Source organism: Athalia rosae, chromosome 5 (genome assembly GCF_917208135.1).
Source record: "Athalia rosae chromosome 5, iyAthRosa1.1, whole genome shotgun sequence".
Taxonomy (NCBI): Eukaryota; Metazoa; Arthropoda; class Insecta; order Hymenoptera; family Athaliidae; genus Athalia; species Athalia rosae.
This window is the reverse complement of record NC_064030.1, coordinates 4,987,773-5,013,428: the sequence shown is the minus strand read 5'-3', so window position 1 is coordinate 5,013,428 and position 25,656 is coordinate 4,987,773. Positions and strand designations below refer to the sequence as shown.

At 39.8% G+C, this 25,656-nt stretch overlaps 1 protein-coding gene across 5 annotated transcripts in view; it reads right to left on the bottom strand.

Moving 5' to 3' along the window:
• Window positions 1–25,656, bottom strand: part of LOC105689160 (zinc finger protein rotund-like) — a 102,042-nt gene that overhangs the window by 63,668 nt on the left and 12,718 nt on the right. For 2 of the 5 annotated variants that reach the window (XM_048655303.1, XM_048655304.1), the window contains exon 1: window positions 332–1,128. The exons of 2 other annotated variants lie outside the window; for them this stretch is intronic. In XM_048655303.1, coding sequence (XP_048511260.1) covers window positions 332–598 — 267 coding nt within the window. In that variant the 5' untranslated portion in view covers window positions 599–1,128. Of the gene's footprint in view, window positions 1–331; window positions 1,129–23,164; window positions 23,428–25,656 lie in introns of those variants that run through there. One more of the 5 variants, XM_020854137.2, reaches the window with a different exon arrangement.

Below are 25,656 nucleotides of genomic sequence, written 5' to 3'. Positions count from 1 at the left end.
GAATTCAATGAACTAACAGCAAGTTGAAATTGTGGAGTTTGTGAAGAATGTTCATTAGAGAGGTGGACAAAAAGATGAGGTTGATAATGTTCTAATGATAACGAAATTGTACAACAGAGAATGAAACAATGAATTTGACATCGCACACAGACGCAGAGGCCTTGAAGTCTTATCTCCCCTGATTTTGTTCGAGATATTTTTCACGATTAATTTTTTCCTCGCGTTTTTCACGTGTATAGTTATTTTTACGAATCGTTGCTACGGTCTTAACCTCGTCATGGTCCTCTCTGTGCAAGGCCAAATTTCTTGGAAACGCTGGTACACTGCTAACCGTTAATCCTTTCAAATCTTTTAGCTCCTTGAGAGCACCGAGTGCGCTCAAATTGTCCTTGAGATTCGCCAAGTTATCCTTTAAATTGAGATTACGATTGAGAACCGTTTTTCCAAGTACTGCACTGGCCAAAAGACTTTTATACAAATCATTTGGTAATAAAAATTTCTGTTCTTTTTCTCCTGCACCATCGATAGGCAATATTTCGCTCGACGAATCGGAATCAACTTCCACCGAAGAATTCGATACAACACTGACCGTAGACATGTTTAATTTCAACTATTATTTTCACTTTCTATTTTACATAAACTATTACTCTTTTAATTATAATTCATTTTTATACGGGGAGGGGTGGTCCAAGTTGTGGTTTTCAAAACCGTTGATTTTCAATTTCAGTTCTGTTCCTCTTTCTCTCGTGACTCACGATTTTCTCGTTGTGCGATAAAAACTTTTTTTTCTCTTCACACGAACTCTTGGATTCCTTTTTTTTTATATCAATTTTCTCATCCGTCTGACGGAAGGGTTGATTAAATTTTTAATGGAAAATATTCCCAGACACCATTTACTAGATATCTATTTTACATCTATGTATAGATAAATATATTTAATAGGTGTAATTTATACTTGGACTCTGTCATTGAACGAAAAATGATCAATCTGCAATGATCCGAATCACACGAAGTTCTTTGGTTTCACGTTAGACTTTTTTTCATAAAATCTGAGTCTGACTAGAATTTTATATTCAATTGGCTCCCAAATTATCATGAGCTAGATCGAATCCCATGCAGGATAAGTTTATCAATATTTGATTATATCGTATTGAAAATACCAAATCCTTTCACATGCAACATGCGTTGTTACTGTCGTTATTATTACTGTTAATATTATTAATATTATTATTATTCTTTATTATTGTTGTTATTATTGCCGTAAGACACAGTAAGTTGTTCTGATTCTTTTTTTTGTTCCTTCTAGTTAAGAATTATCAGCGTTTTCAGTATTTTATTGTTATCGTTATACTATGATTGTTAATATTAGTTTAAATTGCTTCATGTTTTACTTTATTCCATTATCCTTAGAGTGTACTTTAACATAATATCTACGTTGAATTACAGTATTTAATGACTGCGTTTTTGAAACTATAGTCCATCGTGTTATTTTAATATATATTAATAATAATAGATATTTCAGTGTTTTTAAAATTCAAAGTGCAGTGCGTTAGGAACTTTGCGCGCGCAGCTCATTACGCAGGGTGGTCTCTAATTGGTTGACTAATTAGAGCGGGAAGCATTCCCGCCACGAGGTTACAGCGTGCGACTATTTTATTTATATAGTATATTTGTATATTTCATTCAATAATTGATTCTCCGTATATTTTATATAAATTATTAGAAAACGAAGATCGGATGTGATCGTCCGAATGTAATACTTTTAATTCTTTTGGTTTTTACTTTTTTTTCATTTTCTTGCTACAATGAAAAATAGGAACTTTGGTTAATTATTTTATAGCCAGTTTTGAGTTTTGCTAAATATTCATATATATCAAATTACGCGCGGTTTATGCAACGACAGCACTATTATTTTATTCAAAGAAACTGAATTTTCGCGCAACTAACGTGTCGCACATTATATACCTTTCTTCGTGATGTACAGGTGAAATTGGAAAAAAAAAAATCGTTCAATATTCCAAAATGTTTCGAAGAAGAGAAAAAATATATGTATATATATATATGTACATATATATATTTATAGAGATGAAGAATAAAATACTTTCGTAACCTCGAACAACGTTCACTGCAAGTACAAGGAATGCAACGGCCGATTGATTTTACGAATTGCGACGGAATTTATCGAGTCTACGGATGGAAATTCAATTTTCGGGCTTGGCCTGCGTGTGGATGATTTTCTTTCGATCGTACATTAGGCGTGAATGTAAGCCGGATGAAGGGTGCTGAGTAGTTTTTTTTTCTCTTCTTTCCTTTATTCAACCTTCTTCACTCTGTAACCTCAATGACGGTGATGCAGTTGCAACGATTTATTCGTCTCATATCCTCCGCTGCAATTAAAGTCTCGCGTTTCCGCGATTACAGATTCAGGATTTTATTTTTCTTATCGTTTATCGTCGTTCAAAAAACTAACGACGTTCCTCCGAAAGGTTCCATCCACGATCTTCTTTTGTATCCAAGTACAACGTCCACTTGCTGTTCTCCAGTTTCCCCCCTCGGGGTCGTATAATCTCGATAGCAAAAATTCCTCGTCATCCCTCCCCCCCCTGTTGCTTTTTTGTTGTTGTTGTTGTTGTTGTTGTTATTACTATTGTTATTGTTAATATTTTTATTGGCGGGTGTGCACGGGTGTATACATATATATATATCTCTCTCTTTTTCAATTGCGTTTCAGTTTCCCTTCCTGTACAGATGCATATATATATATAGTGTCGTCAATTATTTCTGCAATGAATAACGAGCATTCGTCGGTCGTGGTGAGGATTTTTTTTCTATTCGAGAGGTGTACTATATACATGTACACGGATGTATGTGTGTATATTTAATTTCCCGTCTTTCGTTGGCCCCCCCCCGGACATGACCTGCCGCGCGTCGTCGTTGTCACTCGTCCGTCTACGACGACCGACCACCTAACCGTGGTTCACTTATTTTCGGGGGGTCAGTTTTCTTGTACATGAGCGCGACCGGGTGAACCGCGCGACTGATGGTGCACTCGGCGCTGGGGCCGGAGGTATAAGGAAGCGGAAAGAAGGTTCGCCTGGAAGGCGCACGCTTCGTCCATCTTTTACTTCCTTTTTCGTCGGAGCTCCCGAGTAAAAAGCGAATAAAAAGAACGGCAAAGAAACAGATAAATATAGATATTTTCCTTGGCGCGCGGGCGAATTGGAAAAATGGAAATAATAAGACGGGGGTGGTCGAAGGGGGACATGGGGGTGGGGCGGGGGAGAAGGTACCGCCGGAGGACGTAGTCGAATGCAAGGGGAATCCAGGGGCGAAGAGAGGGAGGCAGGAGGAGGAACGAACGAGGGTTACCACCGCGAGGAGAGATGCAATGGGAAAGGCAAGGCGAAGCAAGGTGAAGGAGAGAAAAAGCTTCGCGAATAAGGAAGAGAAAAGACAGCGAGCGAGCGAGCGAGAAGAAGGGTGGAAGTGTAGAGTGAAGGTGTGGAGGGGAATAAAGCTGGAGAGAGAAGGGGTGGATGTGTGCAGAATTGCGCGGTGCAGTCTGCGCGAGTGAGTTGGTCGGGTGTACCTATTGAATACATATATATACACGTATATACGCGTATATATGTAAAGCGTACATATATAAACGCGTCGTTCTTTTCGCGGAGGTGGGGGGTACACATCGATTGCACGTGCATGCATGTGCACCACGTGCCCGTGTGTTGGACGGTTCTCTTTGAGAGGGGAATCCCTATTTCCACCCTGTACCCAACGATAGGTATATATCTCTGTACGGCCATATACCTTACCTACTATAACCTTACACCGTCACAAACATCACGATTCACCAACACTGCGATCTCCACACTACTTACACATGGTACATATCGTGCAAGGATTTCGCCGAGAGAATCGTTCGCGTTGACCAACTTAACTTTCACGAAATTACACTACGTAACGTCCGCATAGCTCTCTCTCTCTCTCTCTCTGTACCCTTTTCTCAACGTTCATCGAGTGCGTGGGTCTGTTTTTTTCGCCTGTTCTCCACCCTCGTCGTTTCGTCGCACCTTCGACCGATGAAATTAATACACCCGCACATCGTCGTGGGGAGTAAATAGTTTTTAGGGTAATCTGAAAAATTTTTCAGAATTTTTTTGAGCTTTGAAAATGTTTTTTCAATTCTTCTAATGTGTTCGATATAACGGTGCGAATATATTCGTTGAGTTTATACCTAACTTACGGTGATTCGTTTTCTTCTCTCCGAAGACGTATACTCGAGGTATTATTTCATTGATATGTAGATCGTTTCACACGCGGGACACAGAGGTAATATCTATTATAAATTTTGAGGGTAACCCTTTTTTAAATAGCTGTATAAATGGGTTTCCTTTATTGCGGTACATAATATTATTTGTATTTTGGTTTGTCGGGGCGGTAACCCGGAAGCGACCGGATGAACCGGCGGCGTACAATTGCCCTTATATTGTGAGATCGTAAGGGCGTCATTGAGTCCTCGATTTTCTCTCTCTTTTTCATTTATTTTATTTCTATGTTTTTCATCCATTTCCTTCTCTCCTTTCACATTATCTTTCATTCTTAAAATTCTTGAAAGACGAAGCCGACCTGTACCTCGTGAGAAATAAATATCGGTACACGTTGCGAGGACGGTATAAAATTTTTACCGTTTATTTTTCCCCGTAGCATACGAAACGCGCTCGCGTATGTTCAAAAGTTTCAGAATCGCAGGTATATCAATTATCAGAGGACACGTTTAAAGCGTTAATTGGACCTATTAACGAGGCAGAAGTGATTATAATCTCGGCGTGATGAAACGTTTTGAAATTTGGCGGGTAAAATTAAACGCGCGTTAAGCCGAGCGTAAAAGGGAAGTGAAGAACCACTTGTTGAACGAGGTGTGCAGGGGCGATATATACATATACACGGGAGGTTGTGCTGCAAAAGGGGTCGGGAGAAGTGAGGGGTTGGACTTTTACGGGGGTGTAGATATGCAGATGAGGGGACACGAAGTAACTAACTTTAACTTCAACTTCTAACTTGCCAGACCCCATCCCCCTATATAAAACCACGCCGCTGGTAAGCCGACCACTTTTCTCTCACCTTGACTCATACCAAACTCCTTCTTCCGTAGTAGTACACCCTCTCCAAACCATCCTCCTCCCGCTCCGGCAACGTTCCCACGTCGCCGAGGTGTTATCAACTCGTACAAACAGCAGCAACAGCGTGCGACTGGGGTATGACTCAAAAATTAAATACCGCGGACGTTTATGTGCGGCAAAGTTTGTACGTGTACCGATATACACGTCGTGCTAGGTGTCCGTGTAATTTCGTCAGGTTGGCTCTGTTATTCTCATTTTTCGGTTACAATTCCTTTTTTTTTTTTCCATCCGAAGCTATCGGTTTTTGTCCATCTCTCCCCTACGTATGTATACTCGGGTCACTTTTCAATTTCATCCGAAAGTGTACGTGGCGTACTTACGTGTGTACTATGTATTGAAATTTTATTTTTCTTGAAAAATTTTTCCCCAAACTTTCTTTTGGGGGGTAAAAGACGCCCGGCGCCGGTGAGGCACGGCGACGCCGAGTCTCGACCCAGATCTGGACTTCTACGGCGGTGCATAGTACGTAGCAGAGTAGAAACGGTAGCGGCAGCTCGCTCGCTGGTGCAAGATTCGCGAAACGTTTTTCATTTTTATTTTCGTTTTGCGACTCAGCTTGGGGTAGGTTTTTCCACAAACTCTAACTTCCCTCGCACGGGAGGCGACGCACACAACCCTAGGGTAGAATGCCCGATCACATACAACTTCTTTACCATCCACCCATCCACCCACCCACCCATCCACCCACCCCCTTTATATATCCCTTGCACATTTTTCTTGGGTGGCCCACTTCGCCCCTATTGGTTATTGCCCGGGCAAGGAAAGGGAGGAAAAACCCTCCTAAGCCCCCGCAAACCACCCCCTCGATCCTTAAAAGTAATATTGCATTTTTCACTATATAGAAACCGACGTGGTATACACACGGTGTGTGTATACGCCACGTACGTATACAGACTTTAATAATATACCACATGCATACATATATCATGCGAAACATACCCATACGTATTCGCAAATTGCATGATCTATATGTAAAGTGTAGATAATATTATTCGCACGCCATGTGTATGGTTCGTGCTATACATATACGACCCTCTTTCAATGGACACGTATTATATACAGTATGTGGTAAATCAAGTCTAGACGGAATGTCCATATACACTGGGAACGCAATGAATCTTAATTATTCCTGGTCAATTATAAAACTCGATTCACATCGATTGTATCACGATTCAACGTGCGTGAAATACGCGAAATAAAAAACCCACGATTCGCCACGCGGTGAAAGTGTTTTCAAAGTGCGACAAACTCGCGAGAAATCCAAAGCATACGAATGAAATTTTGCAAAGGGGTTGACCATTTTTTCTTCGCTCTTTTTCGCCACCATCTTATTTCCCTTCTCATGCACGTTTCTCAGACCTTGCGATCCTCCGCAGCCATTGGCTTCGCCGTATTGTTTGAGAAAAATGTGTAACGTACGTATATAATAAAATCCACCGTTGACTATACGTGTTCACGTATGATGAGTGCAACCAGTGCATTATACGCATACGTGCATGATGGCTGCTGCAACTTTTCTCGAGTGTATAAATTAAATATTTTAGCAGACCCCGCATAATATATAATAAATTAAGGAAAATAAGATAATATCTCGTTACACGGAGTGCGGAGTGACTTCATTGGCTGTTTTATACCGACGTCAGACCCCTTCGTAATTTTATCGTATAATAAGAATCTCACTGCTTTATATACCTTTGCCCGAACACCGCAGCCATATTGAATAATATAATTTTCCTGGGTGTACGTAACATAGGTATGGGATGCATACTACGCACGATTGTTTTGCCATTTCGTGAAATGAAATAAATTTGAAAAAAAAAAACAGATCAAAGAAGGGGTGAGAAAATTCGAAAACTTTTTAACCGTTCATTTCTGTAAGTTCTACATTTTTATCTACTCGAAGCTAATAGATACACACGTACGTATGTATATCTGTATACCCGCAACACAAGCTACTATTCAACTCGGGCGTTGGACAAAATCTGCTGCAGCGGTAGTAACGGAATCCAATAGATCGGAATTCGATTGTCCTTTGTTACGTCGAAGCAATAAATCCTTTTACTCTTTAACTATTGACCACATGATACTGCGAACGACGCAACAGCAGCGGGAGCGGCTGTCGAGTTGAAGCCTAAAAACTTTCATCAAAGTTCAGTCGAGCCCCTTCGATTTCGAAATCGTGTGGATCATGGCAGATTATCGAGAATTTTAATTTTCCGGAATTGAGGAAGTGTTCGACAATCTCATGTTCGCGTCGAAATTATTTTCAATTTCATCTCCCCTCGTCACTTTACGTCGGACTTTTGAAAATAATGCAATTCCATTGATTGATTTTTCGACGCTATTCCGCAGTATCGTATAATTCGGGAATCAACGGATATCAATGAAACCAAAGTGACGAACCAACGATCCATCCACCTATATTTTAGGACCATAGATCATTCGCTTTTGATCTACTTCGGTAATGAGATGAGACGAGGTATCTCGATAAATGTATCAATCGGAAGATTTGGGGCAATCCTAATAGAATTGATAAATTAACGCGTAATCAGCTTGGAACACACAAGTGAGTGGTACGCCAACGCACAAGTGTTGAATAAAACTAGAGTCGGGGTTGTAGGTGGGAAGAGAGTTGCGTCGTCGTCGGGGGGGAGGGGGGTGTTGGCAGTCGGGGGGTGCCCTAAGGTAAGGCAAAAGGTTGTCTGGGGCGGCGTCTAGCCATGTCTATCGATTATATTTTACCTCTTTGTCTCCGTCCCGGGGTTCTTGGGCTCTCCCTCTTTCTTTCTCTCCTCCTTTCCCCCCTCGCTCTTCACTCTCTCCCACTCGTTCCTCCCTTCATATATCCTTCTCCGTTTTATTTCCCCTGAGCCTCCCTCTCCGTTTCTTTTATGGCTCTTTCTCCTCTCTCCCTTTTACCGCGTCGCGCAATCACCCTTTTTTCCTTTTTTTACCTTTTTATTCGATCCCTCCTCTCTTTTTTTCTCTTCTCATCTCTCACTTTTATACATTTTTCCTTCTCTTTTGTCCGTCGCATCGTCGCGCTCCTGACCTGTCGCAACCCACCGGTTTCACGCACTCACGCAATTCGAACGAATTGTTTTTCTCCCGATCTCCAAATTATCATCCAGCTGCCAAGCGTTACCGATAAATTCGCAAATTCAAAAATCACCGAATAGTTTTGCAGTGAGAAAAAAAGTCGCGAAATTCGGATGGAAACTCTGGCCTAGAACACGTCAGAGGGTTCGATGGAATTGGGGAGAATTGTTTCAACGTGGTAAAAATAATTTTCGTAACTAAAAAAGGTAACGAAAAAAAGCAACAGTTATTTCACACGTACCTATAACAGAGAAAGTTGAAATGTAGCAGCGGAGATATCTCTTGACCTGAACAGCCTGTTGAGTCAAAACTACATGCATGAGTGTACAGGCATACATATAGAGCAGAGTTGAACGATTTTGGGTGGACCAGTCGGTGACCTTAACCGAGTTTCAGCGGTATCGATTCAATTAATTTGTTATGCAGAGTGAAAATTAGTTGGTAAATTTGAAATTAGAATTCACGTGGGTTCACGTGAACACACTTTACACAGGTATAATGTTTCCGTAACAATATACGCTACAGTATCAGCTGGTGTATAAAACCTGGTAAATTTAACCTTTGGAAAATCCAAGGAGAGTACATCGCCGTATCCAAGGGCTGGTAAATTTCAAGGTTAACAGCGAGGAGGCAGCGGCGCAGGAATACCCCTCACGGGTTATAAAAATCCCTCCTCTTTTCTCGCCCCTATTTCTCTCCTCTTTTTACCCAACCCTCGCTAGTCGGCGAGTTACGCAGAGTTGATTTTCATCCCTTATACCTAATCGTACGTAGGGCATGTGTACGAACACCCAGTTAGCTGTAATAACAACCTAATAATAATTCCCGTTGTATTCCTCGACGAGAAACTGATCAGGCGGCAACGATCCTTCAAAATCAATATTATCGGAGATTACTTTCAACTGTTCTTTCCTAAGGGCAGTTATCAATTTTCGGACTGAATGGCTCTCGTGGTCCGTCCACTCGCCTATATCCATACGTACGGGCGTATCGTCGTCGTTCGTATAAATCAGGCAAAAGAATTATACCTATATGGCGAACGGGCGAGTTTTTGGCAACAGAGACGTATGACGGACGCTCCGTGACCTAGGCCGTCTTGAAGGGCAGACATTTTTTAATCGATAACCACCCCCCGGAGATGGAGGTAGCGGAGAGGTCGACGGGTCGGCGGCAGCGGAGGCGTATAGGGTGTATAATAGAGGTATGGCGCCCCCTCGTACCACCAAAACCACCCACGCCAACCAGCCTAAATAAAGGCCCATCCCTTAAAGCTGAGAGCATCGAAAACATTGTTAAAGCTGATGACGCCCACGAGTTTTCCAACCCCGTGTTACAACCTGCGACCGAAAACAGGTCCCACCGATTCCTTTCTTCTTCTTTTTTTTTTTTTTTTCAAATCACCTCAAAACCGGTGCGAATCATTATCAACCGATCATAATTTTCGACATAGAAAAAACGAAGGAAAAAAGACAATAAAAATCTCGATACTACGCTTCCTCATGGTATCGAGCTGACCGATCGAATGAGAAATAAAGTTCAGCTTCCTATGGTATACGGGTAAAATATTCCAGGGCAATTTGATTTTCTAATTAAATAATTGCGTGTGTTTTGGTTGAGGTAATTAAAAATTCCGGAATTCGCTGTATCGAAATACGACCGCGTACAGATAACGAAATCTATTTGACGTAAATCTTTCCGCACATAAATTGAATAAACGGAAACGATTAGATCAAGCTCATTAAATTAATAGTGTAATAAAAAGGGAGAGGAGTTAACGGAAGCTGTCGCTATACTTCGAACGTTAATAATCACCGAGTATATATTTTTGATCTCCGTCTCTGTGGAATATAATATATGTCGATGGTATATAGACGGTAAGGTTATCTGTCTGGTGTTTGACGCGCGAGCGATATAAAGTCACGGTCGTTCACTGACAGTATTAAACACCTTCGAAAAATGCCCATTCCCGCCTGCGCTACACTACGACGAACTGAACCAGATTCACCTTTTAATTCGCATAAGTAAGGTTCTTCGATTCAGTGTGTACGACCCGAAGCCCGGTCATTCAAACGTAACGACCTCAGCGATGATATGTAGGTACGACCGAAATCATCCGAATTTCATAAAATATCCAAGTTACAGTAATTCGCTCAATTGCGAATTTCGATATAAAGCGTCGATTAATATCTATTATTTTGGGTGACCGGATCGAAGGGGGGGAAAGGAAAAGAAGTGAAGTCATGAAATTGAATGGGGAGGTACTTGAAAATTTGATTAGTCGTTATAGTCCCGCGCGTTTAAGATAACAGAGCGAAACCGGGCGCTCTCTGCCCATTAAATTACTCGCGCGCGCGCGACGCTTTTTCGCCTGTTCGTTGAAACTACGGTAAAAAGGCGTAAAAAAAATACACCCACGAATTGTAAAAATATTGTTTTTCCATTCTTTCGCGGGACAGCCAACCAAAAGCTCGCGGTGTTTTCAGAAAAAATATCGCATCACCCAGGCCACCCCGCACCGCCGACGTCGAGACTTTGCCATTTTTCTTTTTTCTCTTTTCGTTTTTAATTTCTTTTTCTTCCCATCACTTTTTTAACATTCAATCCCGTACCGGACGGGGATTTCGATCAGGGAATCCGAGAGTATATAAAACCCGCATAGAGACTTATACATTTTTTAAGCAAATAAATTATTTAGAAATACGAAAATTTCCGTCCCTCAATTTTCTTTATTCAATATTTCTATCTCAGATTTGCGGTTCTCAAAAATCGCCGATGACGTTTGGAACGTTCGGAATTCTCTCGGACTATCAAATTCGGAGAAAAAAAAGAAAAAGAAAAATTCGTCGCTCATGTAACGGATATTCTTGACCCCGTATACGGGAACCGATGATAAAATTACCAGAAACAAATGGATCCCACTTCTTTTTCCTAAACTCTTTCCGTATAATTTTACCCTTCAAAAAAAAAAAAAAAACAAACAAAATGGAAAAAGATAGAAACAAGATTCTCCTGAAATTAATTACTACGTTTCCAGATTAATCGTTTTCATTATTCCGTGCGAAGTATTTGAGCAGTTATAATCCTTAACCGGGTACACAACGTGACATTTGTTTGCATATCTGCTAACCCATCGCCTTATTTAAAAAAATGACGTAACTCTCCAAAATTTGACTATCAAATAAGCAAAATGATACGTCGTAATTCCACTATATTTCATATATACGCGTATCTTGTATATATTTGCATTCAATATTAAACCAACAATTTTGCATGCTTCATATACAATATGTTACATGAGTTATACGATTCGTGTGTGTGCGGTGTGTGTATGGTACATAAATAAATCGATGTCCCGGGTATGGAGTCTTTATATTCTAAAGACTTTACTCTTATTGTATTGAAAATTATCTTGTAAATTAAGCAGGTCATTCGATAATTAATTACCGATCACGTACGCGTGTATAATATCTTACCTCGACCGAAAGTCAAAATGCATTTTATCATTGTCTGTAAGAAAAAGAACGAAAACAAAAAACCGAATGCTGGTAATAATTAACGTCGACGATATCTAATACGATGATCAGCGAATGATTCACATGTTCTTTCATCAAATGCCTCGACAATTTCTTTGAAAAATTGAATCTCAACTTTATAAGGGCCGCGGTGATTCGAAGACGACACTTTTCCCTCACTTTGAAATTTTACTATTTCTCTGGCGTGAAAACCCCTCGAAAAGTATCCTAGATGAACAGCTATTCTCTAAATAAATATCGTCCGACGATCATCTACATTTTTCATGTGAAATTCATGAACAATTTCGTCTAAGTATTGGGGGCAGGTATTATTAGCGTCCGGTCTCGTTCGTATTTCGATTTGACTGACGGGGGTAGTTCTAATCGCAACCACAACGTGGCGCCAAAACGTCTCTGCGCAGAGCTTACAGCATCCCTAAGGACCCGTATCGTACAGGTGAGTGTAAGTAAAACGAGAAAAAAACTCTATTTAGAATCCAATCGAAGCTGGGCTAATCTTTTATATCTCTTTTTACACGTATAGCCACGTACATCTGATTCCACGCTGGATTTAGATTTCGAATTAACGCCGGCTTGATTTGACGAAAGAATTATAAAAAATTACAAATTTGAATTCTTCTTCTTCCTTTTTTTTTTTACCGCGAAGGTTGCGTTAGGTAATTTTTTTCCCAACCCACAAGTCACCGATGAAATCGGTGGGAAATATGATCTTTGCAGTTTAACCGTGCGAGGTAGACAGTTTGGCATCGCATCCGAGATAAATCAATACTCCGCTCAGCTGCACGAATCTGCAGAGTTTCGACGAGGTTCAGAATCCTATTTTATCCTCCGTGGATATTACGGGGGTTGGTGCGCTAAGGGTGTTGCCGAAAACTTGCAGGGGTACAAAGACTCCGAATTCCCCAAGGCTACCGATGGTAAAATACTCGAGTCACACGATACGAAAAAAAAGAAGGAAAGTAGTTTCGGGAAATTCAAACTTCACCGGTGTCCCGTTCATTTTTTCGTTCTAAAAAAGTTTGCGGTTTCAGCGAAAAACCGTCTGAAAAAATTCGTTCAAAAATCACCCTCGAATATGATATATCTTCTGATGCAGGAATCATGGCTCGTTATAGTTATCGGAATTATTGGTGAATTAATTGCACCGAAGACCGTCCGTGGGTATAATAAAGAGGGTGAAAAAGAGAGGGGGAGGGAGGAGAAAAAAAGATGAAAATGGTAGAGAGACGTGAGCAGAAATGAAGAAAAGAGAGTTTAGAATCGAAACTGACTTAATTCGCGGATTGGCGAACGGCGTCCCGAAGAATTTCGCGTGCTTATGAGGACTGCGGAGGGAAGGGTGGCCCCGCGCGGTCCGTTGCACAGGGCGGCACACGTGTAGGTAGAAGAGGGCGAAGGAATGAATCGTCGGATAGTCGCGAGGAAGATAGGACGGTAGCGAGGAGAGGGGAAGGGTAGGGTAGGAGAGGGAGGTAAAAGGTGGAAATATTTTCGGTTTTTATCCAAGCGCAACAACTGAAGGGATCGCCGACGCTCAAAATTCCGGGCGGTGTCTTTTGTCCCCGCGGAGTCGCCGGATCTTTTTGTTCCTTTCCTTATTCCTCTCGACTGGTTCCTCCTTTTGTTTGTCAGACGACAGTAGAGAGACCCGCGCGCGGCGTGGATCAAGCATCAATCTCTCGTCAAACCTCTGCACTGCAGAGCACGCAGTCGACGAATAGTATTACATAGGTGTATAAATATATAGATAGAGGTATGTATGGCGTAGAGATAACTTTTGCACGATTCTTCTGATCCCGCGCGCGCCTCTCTTGCATGCGGAGAAATGTGACCGTGATTTTTTTAATCATTTTTTTGCAGATTTATTTTTTTTCCCCCGTCGAATCACGGATTATCCACGGGTCCGTTATTTTTTTATTCTTTTTCGATTTAAAATTCATGCGGCTCAGCTATTTCTGATATGTTCCGTCCGATGTGCACCTACCTATACGCGAACACGTAGCTATAGAATCCGGTGGAATATTTGCGGATGTTAAAATTGAAGGAGCTTTGGAATTTTATCGTTTCTGATATCGTCTTGATAATTGCAGTATAAATACAGAGGATCAACCATTAACGTTTGGTAATTGCTCGGGAACGAGTTCTCGGGCTTGTGTCCGGATAGTATAATGCATTTCCTCTCCTTGTCTCCTCCTTTTCTTTCATTTTTCAATTTCTTTTTTCTTCGTCACTACATCGAACCCACTCGGCAGACTCGCCAAAAGTCATTGCGGAATGTATAGCGCGTAAGTTTCTTGTTTTATACGTGTATATACCTGAACACGTTGTGTATAAATGATGTCCTGTACTGTACTCTACCTGTACAGTGTTTCTACACACATATGTATTATTAATAAAAATACGTGTTGTGTAAAATATTGAAATGGCTCGACTGGCGTTAGTCGTAGCTTGATTTGGCCAACGGATTCGTGTTTCTGGGGTCAAGACACGTTAGAAAAATGCCCAATGATCGATTTTAAAAATACTTCATTTTTGGCCCAAAAATCAACATTTTTTTTTTCCTGGGTTTCCCATGCTATTCACATGTATTTTGATGTCAGGAATCCGATTCTGGAAGCCAAATTGGTCCATCTATAAAATTGATCGAGTTATCGCCGATTTTTCGCATTTCAAGATAGAGGAATGTCTTGTAACATGTTAAATCGCGACTCTGAGACTTGGTTTATTCATAGCGAAAAAAAAGTATACGAACTACATCTACGTGTATTCATCGTTTAGTTGCCGGTGATGCATGTCAAAATTGATAAAACCCGAAACTAGGGAGAAAAAGGAAGAAAACCAAAGATACCTATAGTTGCAATTATATTTATCGCGTTGACATCCTCCAGGTCACCCATTTATCCTGGGAAATCCCCCTGAAACCCTCCCCTCAGACATCCCGCAGGATATGCTAGTCTACCAGTTCGCGTCCTGCATGCTTCAGAGGACACCCCAGGGGCGCGGGAAAGACTTCTTCCGGAAGCCGGAACTTAGGCGCGACTTAAAGACGTACTTTCTTTCCTGGGAAATTTTCGAGAAAATCCCAATATTTTTTCTCATCCTATCACGTGCCGCGTCAACGTTATCGTATCATATTTATGAATAATTGTGGACGCTGTTCGTGAGAGGTGTCACAATATCGTGTTTAATTTATTCTAGACCTCATGCTAAACAACTTTAACATCGCGCGTACCCATAGCTACCTATTCATACATTATATGCAACGTGTATCCATCAAACCATCGATGATAACTATTGTTCAGCAGATAAAATGACATTGTGCAAAAGCCTATCCTATTTGTTAACGTGCAATTATCATCGACGATCAATAAATTATCACCTTCATTCGATCATTAATTATTATTGACAGTAAATAACAGACTGCAACGATAGTCAATGTATGGCGTTGCGTATAGTTCTTACACCGACCTCGTTAGAATCGAAGAACTTTGTAACTTTGAAGCGCGTGGATATGGTTTTTTTTTTCTTTCAAATTTCAAAATTCTAATGGTGGAAGCGTGGAAAAAAAAAAACAACTGATCGAATATCTCGCACCACCGTAACTTCCGGCACGCCGGTAATCATTTGTAAAATTTCATAACGTCGAAAGAATGAATGGAATTCAAACGGATGACGGGTTGTTTATTTATAGAAAATTTGTACGTACGTACCCGCACGAATATAGCCGTTGTCATTTACCCGTGTATTGGTAATAGGGAATACTGACATTGTTAATAGTTATTACCGTTGGTTATACGAGGACGTAAAAAGCCCCGGGTTCAATGCTAAGATATGATTGATAGGCAACTTCTAACCTTATTTTGCATCAATGATTACATACGACGATATTAATCCCGAGTGTAAATATGGGCAAATGGTCATTAAGGTTCCCTGCTTGAATATACGAGTTCCTCACCGTCTAATTTCATTGTTTCGAACCCGATGTATGATAATTAACAATTTTCACGTACACCTACCATTATCAATTTTCAAGCGCGTCGTTGCAAAATTACGTCGACGTAGTACACGCGTAAGAAGTACCCTGACGTACATCCGAACAAATTTCAGTTATACTTTCGCTTATCGTTCGAATCCGATTGAGCTAAAAATATTTTGTCTCAACAATGGCGCAACAAACGTATGAAAATTACGTTACATTACGTCCGTGACGTCAAAATTTTACGCAAAGGTTCTCCAATAACTTTCGCGCGGTTGCCCATCCGCATGACGACGCATAAATTACATAACTCATATATTTATCACACGTTACATACCAGGTGTTTTCTGTACAAACCGAACGGACTCTGGCTTACCGATAAAAAAATCTACGACTATCCTGTCGATTCTTCTGTTACGATCAATTTTCTCTTTTTCATTCAACAAATTTGTTAATTTCGTCCCTGGCCGCACTTTTTTAATCATCCAAACAATTTTTCAAAATTTTCATTCGGTAGCTAAGTGAACTGTGTAATTTCATTAAAAAAAATTATGAAAGAACCCTCATACATTCATGAGGTAGGTGAACACACATGCATTAATTCACATTGGTCTCTGCACATCTTCGGAAGGATAAGAATCACAAAAAAAAAACCAAGTTTCATAAAACGAGTATAATGAAGATTACTCAATACACATTGAATGCGAATGAAAAAAAAAAAGAAGAAAAATAAGGATTCAAGACCGCGTCTGCGAAAATCGATTAATCTTGTCCGCTATAAAATTATGGTTACAATTAAGTAGGCATCAAGCTTTCATGCACCCATACCACGAATGAGAGATATTCTGTTACATTGCGATTGTACGTACATGCGCAAGTCCTGCGGAAAAGAATTATTATTTCAATGATTAAATCAATGTGACTAATTAATGAATGTGTCCACGTACATGCATGTTCCGTATATTTTATATCCCGTAACGTGTTTACAGAAATCAGAACTGTACCCACTGAACAATATAACCGACCTACACCTACCTACCCCTTCTTATTCGAGTCGACAAATTTTTTTTCCATTCCGTGTCAACCAAATATTCACGTTTGGCAAGCAGGAAATTATACGTTTGAAAATCTCTCGTATCCTCATATACTGCACACAAATATGAAAATTGAAAGAAAAAATTAAAAAAAACAAAAAGGGCACGATATTTACGACGTGTAGTTTCAACAGAGGCGTGACAAAAACCATATACGATATATTTAACGAGGAAATGTATTACCTCATTATTGTTAAAGGGAAAAAAATTCTCTACGCGGTGCTGCCCCGTTACCCTAAAAGTTGACAAGTATTGTATCGAAACTGAACGACGAGATGAGCGATAAAAGATTCAAAAAAACGAAAAAACACATTCAATTGTATTTTTCACATAGGAAGGAACAAACTATTAACATATTTTTGATATAGTTTCACAATATGTGAATGCGGAGAAAATAAATTCATATCTAGGTAAAATAGGTTGCGAGAGTGTTAAAATTTGATAAACTATAAGTGTGATGTGTAGGATGGAACGTGTACACATTCTACTTCCTGGAGTTTATAATAATGATTTCGGCGCAAACGAGCTATTGAGGACACGATAATTATGAGGGCAGGTTACCGTGACCAACGAGTTAAAATTATATTAAATTGAAATGCCAGGTGACGTATACGGGTACGTACGGACTACGTCGCACGTCGCACGTCGCGTATTGCAGGTATATTATTATTTACTACAACATATGAAATAACGAAACGTGCAATTATCAGGGTCACCGCGTATCCTGTGTACGTATGTTAACGCATGTAAAATTTCGATCGTAATTTCCCCGTTTTGATTCAACTTTAAAAAAATCAATCCTCATCTGATTTAGAGACGGATGGAAAAGTGAAGAAAAGTTTCGAGTGGCTCGAACGTTGACTCTGAGGATTTCTATATACTTCTTGCGATAAATCATTGATTGAGTTTTGCTGAAAGGTAAATTCAATGAAACTCGAACAAATGAAATTTTACAAGATCGATTAATCTCGAGCATCATCGATCCAACGATCTATCAAAGAATTCACGATTAACTTTCACTCCTGCTCATAATACAGAAGTGATTATAAATCCGTAATCATCGATTCCAATTATACGCCGTATATACATACGTCGAACATCGAATCGACGATACAGGGGAAAATGTAAAATACATAATATACTTAATCAAGCCGGAGGCAGATGAGATTTCAGATCTCGCTCGAAGTTGAATCGTTCTTTCAAACTCAACACTTTCTATCCCCTTTCTTCCCCTCTTTGATTCACATCTTCTTACTCCTTTTTTCTCTTTTCTACTTTACCTTCTTTTTGATTCATTTTCTCCCCTTTTCTCTCTCTTCAATTTTTTCTCAATGGTTCTTTTTTTTTTTTATTACCGCTTCGCGACGGCGCTCGCCTAACTACACGTAAGGACGACCAGCTGCAGGTGGGTGACTTATATTAGTGACACACGGTCTACATCGCGGCATTTTATATACGTTGTTACATTTTCATTCCAACCATAATCTAGCTAGACGACGTCGGACTACCTCGGCTTCTACGTGAGTACGACTGCGTAAAACCTGCAGCATCGAACGGAGTCGCTCTGCTCTGACTGCAGTAAAAATTACGTCTCAAATGGTAACAATATGAATGGCAGAAACGGTAGCACCCACACGTTTCACAATCTATGTACACGGTATGTGCGCTTTATGTACGTAGGTACAATATATAAGTACGTAACGTTCATGTACGACAGGTGGGTGAATGTGGTATGCAGGTGAACGCCCAGAAGGTGGAGCTCTGTATGTGCACCACGCCCTGAGTGAATAATATAGCTGGTTACTTTTATTGTTCGATTAAAAATAGAGTAATTCGCATTACCATGTATGTAGACGCACACACACACACACACACACATGGGTAAGTAGTACGCTCTACGTACGCGCGTATTAATGCGTTGGTTCCGAAGCACGCAGGTATATCGATACCGCACACGCGTAGGTACGAATAGATTTATTCCCTTCCCAGTCTCGACGATTTTTCTTTTTCTCTCCCTTTTTTTTTTTCTCTTAAGGTTTGTTCTTCCCGACTTTCGTTCATTGATGGCGTTGGTTATTGTATAGGTATTACTATTGTACTCTGTCATTTCCTATCTTCGAATGTACACCGCTGAGACATTGGCTCTCATCTGTCACGGTAATACGAGATCTTTCACAAACATATACACACCTGAATTATCGCGTGTACGTAACTATATCGAATTACGTGAGGTATCGGTAAGTATACGCGATATACCTGTACCGTACAAAATCTGATTCATCCCGAGTTGTTACAACCGTGTAAAAAAGAATTCACGTTCTGTTACAAATCTGGATGAAAAAATTATTTGAGGAAAAACACCTCGTTCGCTATTACGATGTGGTTACATACCTGTGCGTTCATGTTATACAGTGAATGGTAAAAAAAATCGTTCACGTTTCGAGATTCGTTTTCGGTTTACAGATATTTGACGGATATATATATATACATGTATGTAAGTTGGCGGCTATTGCGGGCAGCACGATATCGCGGCAAGACTTGTCTGCTATCTGTAATATATCATCGTTAATTATATTCTGCAAAACTAGCAAGCCTTCCCTCTTTTCTTTTTCTCCTTTTCCCCTTTCCTTCCCTTCCCTTTGCCTTCTTTTACCGCCAAGAGACCGGGTATAGTATATAACGCCGTCCCGCAGACGCCATGCCTCGTCGCAACCGGAAGTACCGCACATCTATCTTATCCTCCAGCTGAGCCGTGCACTTCCCTCTCTTGTATGGGAATTCGTGAAAAATTCACCACAGAACGCCTGTTTATATACGGCTACGTGTACCTTGAAGCTAAGAATCGAAAATTAAAAACCTATACAAATGTCATTACACGCCGGTGTAATTCCTACGTAAAATATTGGCGAATTTTTTCATTCCCTCAACCGTTCGAAAGAGAAATTTTCAGTCCACTCGATGCACGCGTTACCCGTAGGATCTGACGAACAGAAATGATTGAAATGATTCAAGCTCAGAATCCGAATTTTCATAGTTTGATAATTTTTTTATATCCGCAGACATGAAGCTGTATCACGATTCGCGTGCTTTCGCATGCTCTTACGTAACTGTACGTGTATCATATATCCGTAAAGCAAACGAACGACTAACTTCTTAACGAGATGACCACACATATGTATCATGTATACGAATTCATTTGAATAATTGACTACTGTTTATATACGAAGGGGGTGAATTAAGTTAAGTTGGTACGTATGGAGAATAATTAATTTGTTCGAAGTTTAGAGACGCGGAAAAAAAAGAATGACCAAAAAAGTAAAAATATCTCCCCGAAGAATTCCTCCCTACTTTCCATCGTATCACAGACTCGACTGAATTGAAAGAAAAAAAAAAAAAAACAAAAAAATTATATCCTCACATGTGTTCTGTCTTGTTCTTCGTTTTTTACAAAACCAGAAAAAAAAAGGACATCGATCTTGAGGGGGTACAGCCTTACGCAATACCCGATTCGAATCACTGCCGCAATAGCTTTATAGTTATACACATGTATTCCGTATGTATCTACCTTCCCCATGTACATATGTACATGTATAGTATCCGCGAGAAACGTTGTTGACGTATAAAAGGGATATCCTGGTGCTCTGTCGACGGCGATGATTAAGATATCGCGTCGTGGTATCTTCCTATCCTCTTCCAAAGACGTAGGAGAGGAGAATCCCGAAGGATATATAAGGTGGGATATGGAAGCGGAGATCTTCCTCCAAAGAGAGAAAGAGAGAAAGAAAGGAAAAAAAAGAGAGAGGGAGAGGGAGAGGGAAAAAAAGAGAGAGACTCTGAGACCGCGGGGACACCAAAGACTCCCCCAGGTCTAGCCTCTAATGGTTAGAATCGTTCCGGACATTAGCTCTCGCTCGCGGAGTCGCTACGTAGTTCTCTGGCTAGGGGTTTTTGAAAAATGACCCGCGTCCCCGAGAAATAAGACTGTCATCATCATTAGCCAGGCGCGTTACACGTACGCGGACGCTGTGTACCGCTCGCTACTTCTGCTGATGCGCTATACGCTGTTCCACGGATGGACGCACGAAAAGAAGACCGACGCGACGGACGGAACGCGGAGGTGTTTGTATGGGTACTCTATACATATAAGCTACGTGTCTGTCCGTCCACACACGTCTGCATAAAGTACCTTTTCCTTCTCTAGTGGTACACAAAGATGACCATTACATGCGCCGGTCGGGAGTCGAAAGCGCATCGGGAGAAGTACGTACGCAAGAAGAAGGAGGAGGAGGAGGAGGAAGAGGACGGAGATCTTTTGGGAAAATTGTTACCGATTAAGACAATCGTCATCCCGGTCGTCCTCTACATTACTTATATACCTACTCGAGTTGCATGAGCGGAGTTGCAAGGGTCTATAAATGACCGAGGAACAAAGTGAATGAAACTGGGATACCGCGCGAAGCAAAATCGATACTCGATTAGAATTTATAACCCCGAGCTTTTTTGACGGAAGAAATAATTCAACGTCAATTTGCGTCTATTCGAAAACGATTCTTTTTCTCTTCAACCTAATAATCATTGACCGTATGTTGCATCGCACGAATATATGTATACATATATAATGTGAATAATTTTTTGCCCGATGAATTTTCTGCGGACGCAAACGACCGCAAACGTCCGGTAATATAGACCGATCACTGCATACAAAATTTTGCCAACGCGTTACAAATTATCCGCAATCGATGTGCACCTGGTGCGACCTTGGTGCTTGAAAAAAAAGTTGCAAGCACGAATAAAACGTACTTAACAAATGAGAGATTATCGAAAGACAGAAGTTACAGTAATAAAGTAAAGTCGAGGCAACGAATTTTTTCCATTTTCAATTTATATGGGTACAAAATACGTACATCTACAACGTAAAGATTACTCTGCATCTCACTGTAGAACGCAGATGATACACGTGCGAGAATAAAACGATTAAAAAAAATCGTTTCAAAGTTTACTATGATATCCTCCGCTATATAATTAGCGACTATGTAAGTATACCTAGACCGTGTGATGTTTGATGAATAAATGAATATATGTATACACGATACGAATATGCCGCTACTGCATTCGCACGAAGCGGGTATAAATAATTTTTAAAAAAGAGAAAAAAAAAAAGAGGAGAGGAAAAAAAAAATCACCTACTACGAAGCGTCGTCCCACGTGATTTTATGTTTGCGACTGTACCATTTCCTGACATCCAAGGTTTTGTCTTGATTTGATTCGATTCTGTGCTGGTAAGATTTTCTCAGTATGCGAGCGAAGTCCTTGGACCTCGGAGTTGCCTTAGGGTTACAATCCCGCCCAGAGCAAACACGCGATGATACAGCACGTTCCAAAAACGATTACATGTACGCCATATATACATGTCCGTAATAAAGATTCTCGGTTTTTTTTTTCTACCGAATCGAGATAACCCGCCATATTCGGTATACTAGGAAGGTGTTACAGCCGAAATATTTGCGTGAACCAAAACCGTCATCAGCGGAATTACAACGTGACACTGGAGAACGTTTACGTACGCGACAGATTTTTATCTGTTAGCAATGTGTAATAAAATAATCGTGATAAATATCGATGAATAGAAATTAATCGTTTCAATGACTCGACTCTGCGAACGGTACAAAGGTACTTGAATAATCTTCGTAACTATTATGGAGAAGCTGCGATGGATCGTGGATCTTCGGGAATGTCATGAAATTTAAGACTCAGTTGAGAGAAGACGAAAAAAATGATAAATTGTATTCAAGAGATATTTCTGGAACTGGTAGTAGTCCATATCGTATTGCATGACCAGGTATGTACGTAAATACGTATATATACCTGTATCAAAAATTCTTTTATACCTACGAATTATTATACCTACTATATATCTGTTTATACAGCCAGAAAACCAGCTCTCAAGACAAGACGATATGGTAGTTTTAAGCTGCTACCGGTACGAGATAAAAACGATCATCGTGAAGTAGCTATCGTAAAATAAATCTGGATCGCTTTACAATCACCGATGTTCATTATCATTCACACGTACGTACGGGGTTGACGAAAAATAAGATCAAACGAAATAAAAAGAAACAAAACAGCCAATTCTGAAATGTGAACTGCATAAAAATATTTGTTTGCTGATCAAAGCTTTAATTTGATTATTTGCGAATCTACGAAATTTCTAGCCACACAGTAGAATTAAAGAATAACTGAAAAATTATAATTATCAATATAATTACTATAATTATTTTTCACCTGGCGAAGCATTCGCAAAATGAGCGACGTGATTCTCAAAAATCACAATTTTACGATCACTAAAAGCAGCGGCAATCAAATCAGTGGTGATGAACGGTGTTCGTTTTTTCACGTTTTTATGAGTCCAGTTAAGGAGACGACACATTTTTATCTGTAGAAAAATTTTCAAAATTGAACAATTATGCCGACTAGGTATAATTCACAGGTATAAGGGTATATCCGAGGGTATATCTGAGAACACGTTACGCCACACCGAATTACATACAACGACTATCCTGTATCGGTTGAATGGATCGCTGCAGCATGGCACTGTCATAAGTCAAAATCGATTTAATCTTATTCGTTATCAACCAATAATCACAAGTGACGCTGTATACTCGTGGATTGTACGACCTATCAATCCAATCGTGGAATATCACACGATGCACACGGTGTATTCGCAGTCATCGTTAATTTCGACGCGATACGTATACATGAATTGTCTTTTTGAAAACTCCTACAAGAACAATTATTGCATTAGAAAATTGACAATCGAACGCGATATAATTTCGATTAGGCACAGAAGCTAATTGAAGTTGATAAATGAAATCGAGATATAAATAAATTCAACGATAAGACGTGATACAAATTTGGATTGATTGTAAAAAAAAATTGCACCGAAACACACGGAATCAAATGAACCGATGAAAATTATCGTTCATAATTCTTTAGGTAATATGTATTTGGTACAGCGTAGGTTATTCTCCTGGCTAGCACATACATGTAGATACGTAAAGTTTGAATGAGGTTCAAGATAACGTACGTGTTCGTTCTTTAAGGGCTCAGCTCATGGTGAGGGGTCAAAAGTCACAGATGATAGCTAGGAACTATCGATAAGAAAATTCAAGTCAGAGAGGCCGATAACGTTACTCTAAACTCGACTCAGGTCATTTTCAAAAATTTTACTTTAAATTCACTTACGTTCACGTATACGTTATTCATCGAGAAAAAAGTTAAATAAAAAAGAATAAATGAATAATCCATCAACCACTTATCAAATCTGAGATACGGTAATTATTTTCTTTGATATTTACAGCACTGCCACTTTTTCTATAATTTTTTGTATCTTTTGTCTATATCCATATCGAAGTAGGAAGAAATTTCTTCGACAAAAAGTCTTTTACTTTTCTTCTTTACTACGCGAACAGGTGAATGAAAATAATCAATCTTGATTTGTCTAGTGACGATTTTCAATTGTAGCTTCGTAGAATAATAGAATATGAATATCTTATCGTGATTCAATTATATCGCGATATAGGAGTAACAGGGGTCCACGATTTTACGATAGCAAATAATTTCTATCAGGTGCGACACTCTGTTTCGGAATGTCTATCAATGTAGATTAGGTACAGGTATACAACTTCCAAATGTCGATTAAAACAAAAACACTTCCCTTCCAGCCAAAATTTTTTTTTTTTTGGTCAGAAATCATAGGAAACATCTGAAAATTGTCGATTGTGATTCATTTTTACTCATTCCCTGTTCAATTTTTTTTTCCTATTATTTTTGTAATTCAAGTATAAAATCGAAAAATCACATGCTCTTTCTTTGACTTAAAATTGAAGTTGAGTAGCCAGTAACGCAGCGCTTTGTTGTGAGACGTCACCTTCGGGGCTGCGTAGAGGTGACGCCCCACAACAAACCGCGCGCCCGTGGCTACCTGACTCCAGCAAAGCTTGGGCTCCCTCGTAGACCGAAAAATTCGAATATTTCGACCCATGCATGGATTGCGACGAATCAAAGTGGATCTACGACTAAAAGCAATCGATATGTCTTATAATTTTTCTGCTCCCAACAGCGAATAATTGATGATTACTTGATCGATTGCACGAGTAGATGATTTTGGCTTTCAGATTTGGATTTCGGAGCTGATTATACGTGAGATTACCCTTGAAAAGCCGGAAAAAAAATCGATTTTTGGGCCAAGAGTAAAGTAGTTGAAAAATTGATTGTATTACACTTTTCTTACGTGTTTTAACCTCAGGAATCCGAATCTGAAAGAAAAATTGATCTATCTCTAAAATTGACCGAGTTATCGCCAATTTTCATCTTTTTGGGGTCAAAAATAAAAAATTGATTTTTTAATCTATCTTGATGTAATTTGAGCTCAGGAATCCGAATCCGGAAGAAAAATTGGTCTATCTTCACAAATGACCAAGTTATCCCCATTTTTTTGCATTTTTTACCATAAAAATGAAGATATCTCGAAGGGAAAAAATCGTAGCTCAATTTGGACAACGGATTCGTGTTCCTGGGGTCAAAATACATAAGAAAAGTGCCATACGATCAATTTTAAAAAATAAAAATTTTTGGTCAAAATTTGAAAAAATCGTAAGGGGTACCCCTTGGAAAAATCTCAAATTTTGACCAAAAATTTTTATTTTTTAAAATTGATCAAATGACACTTTTCTTACGTATTTTGACCTCAGGAAAACGAATCCGTTGTCCAAAAT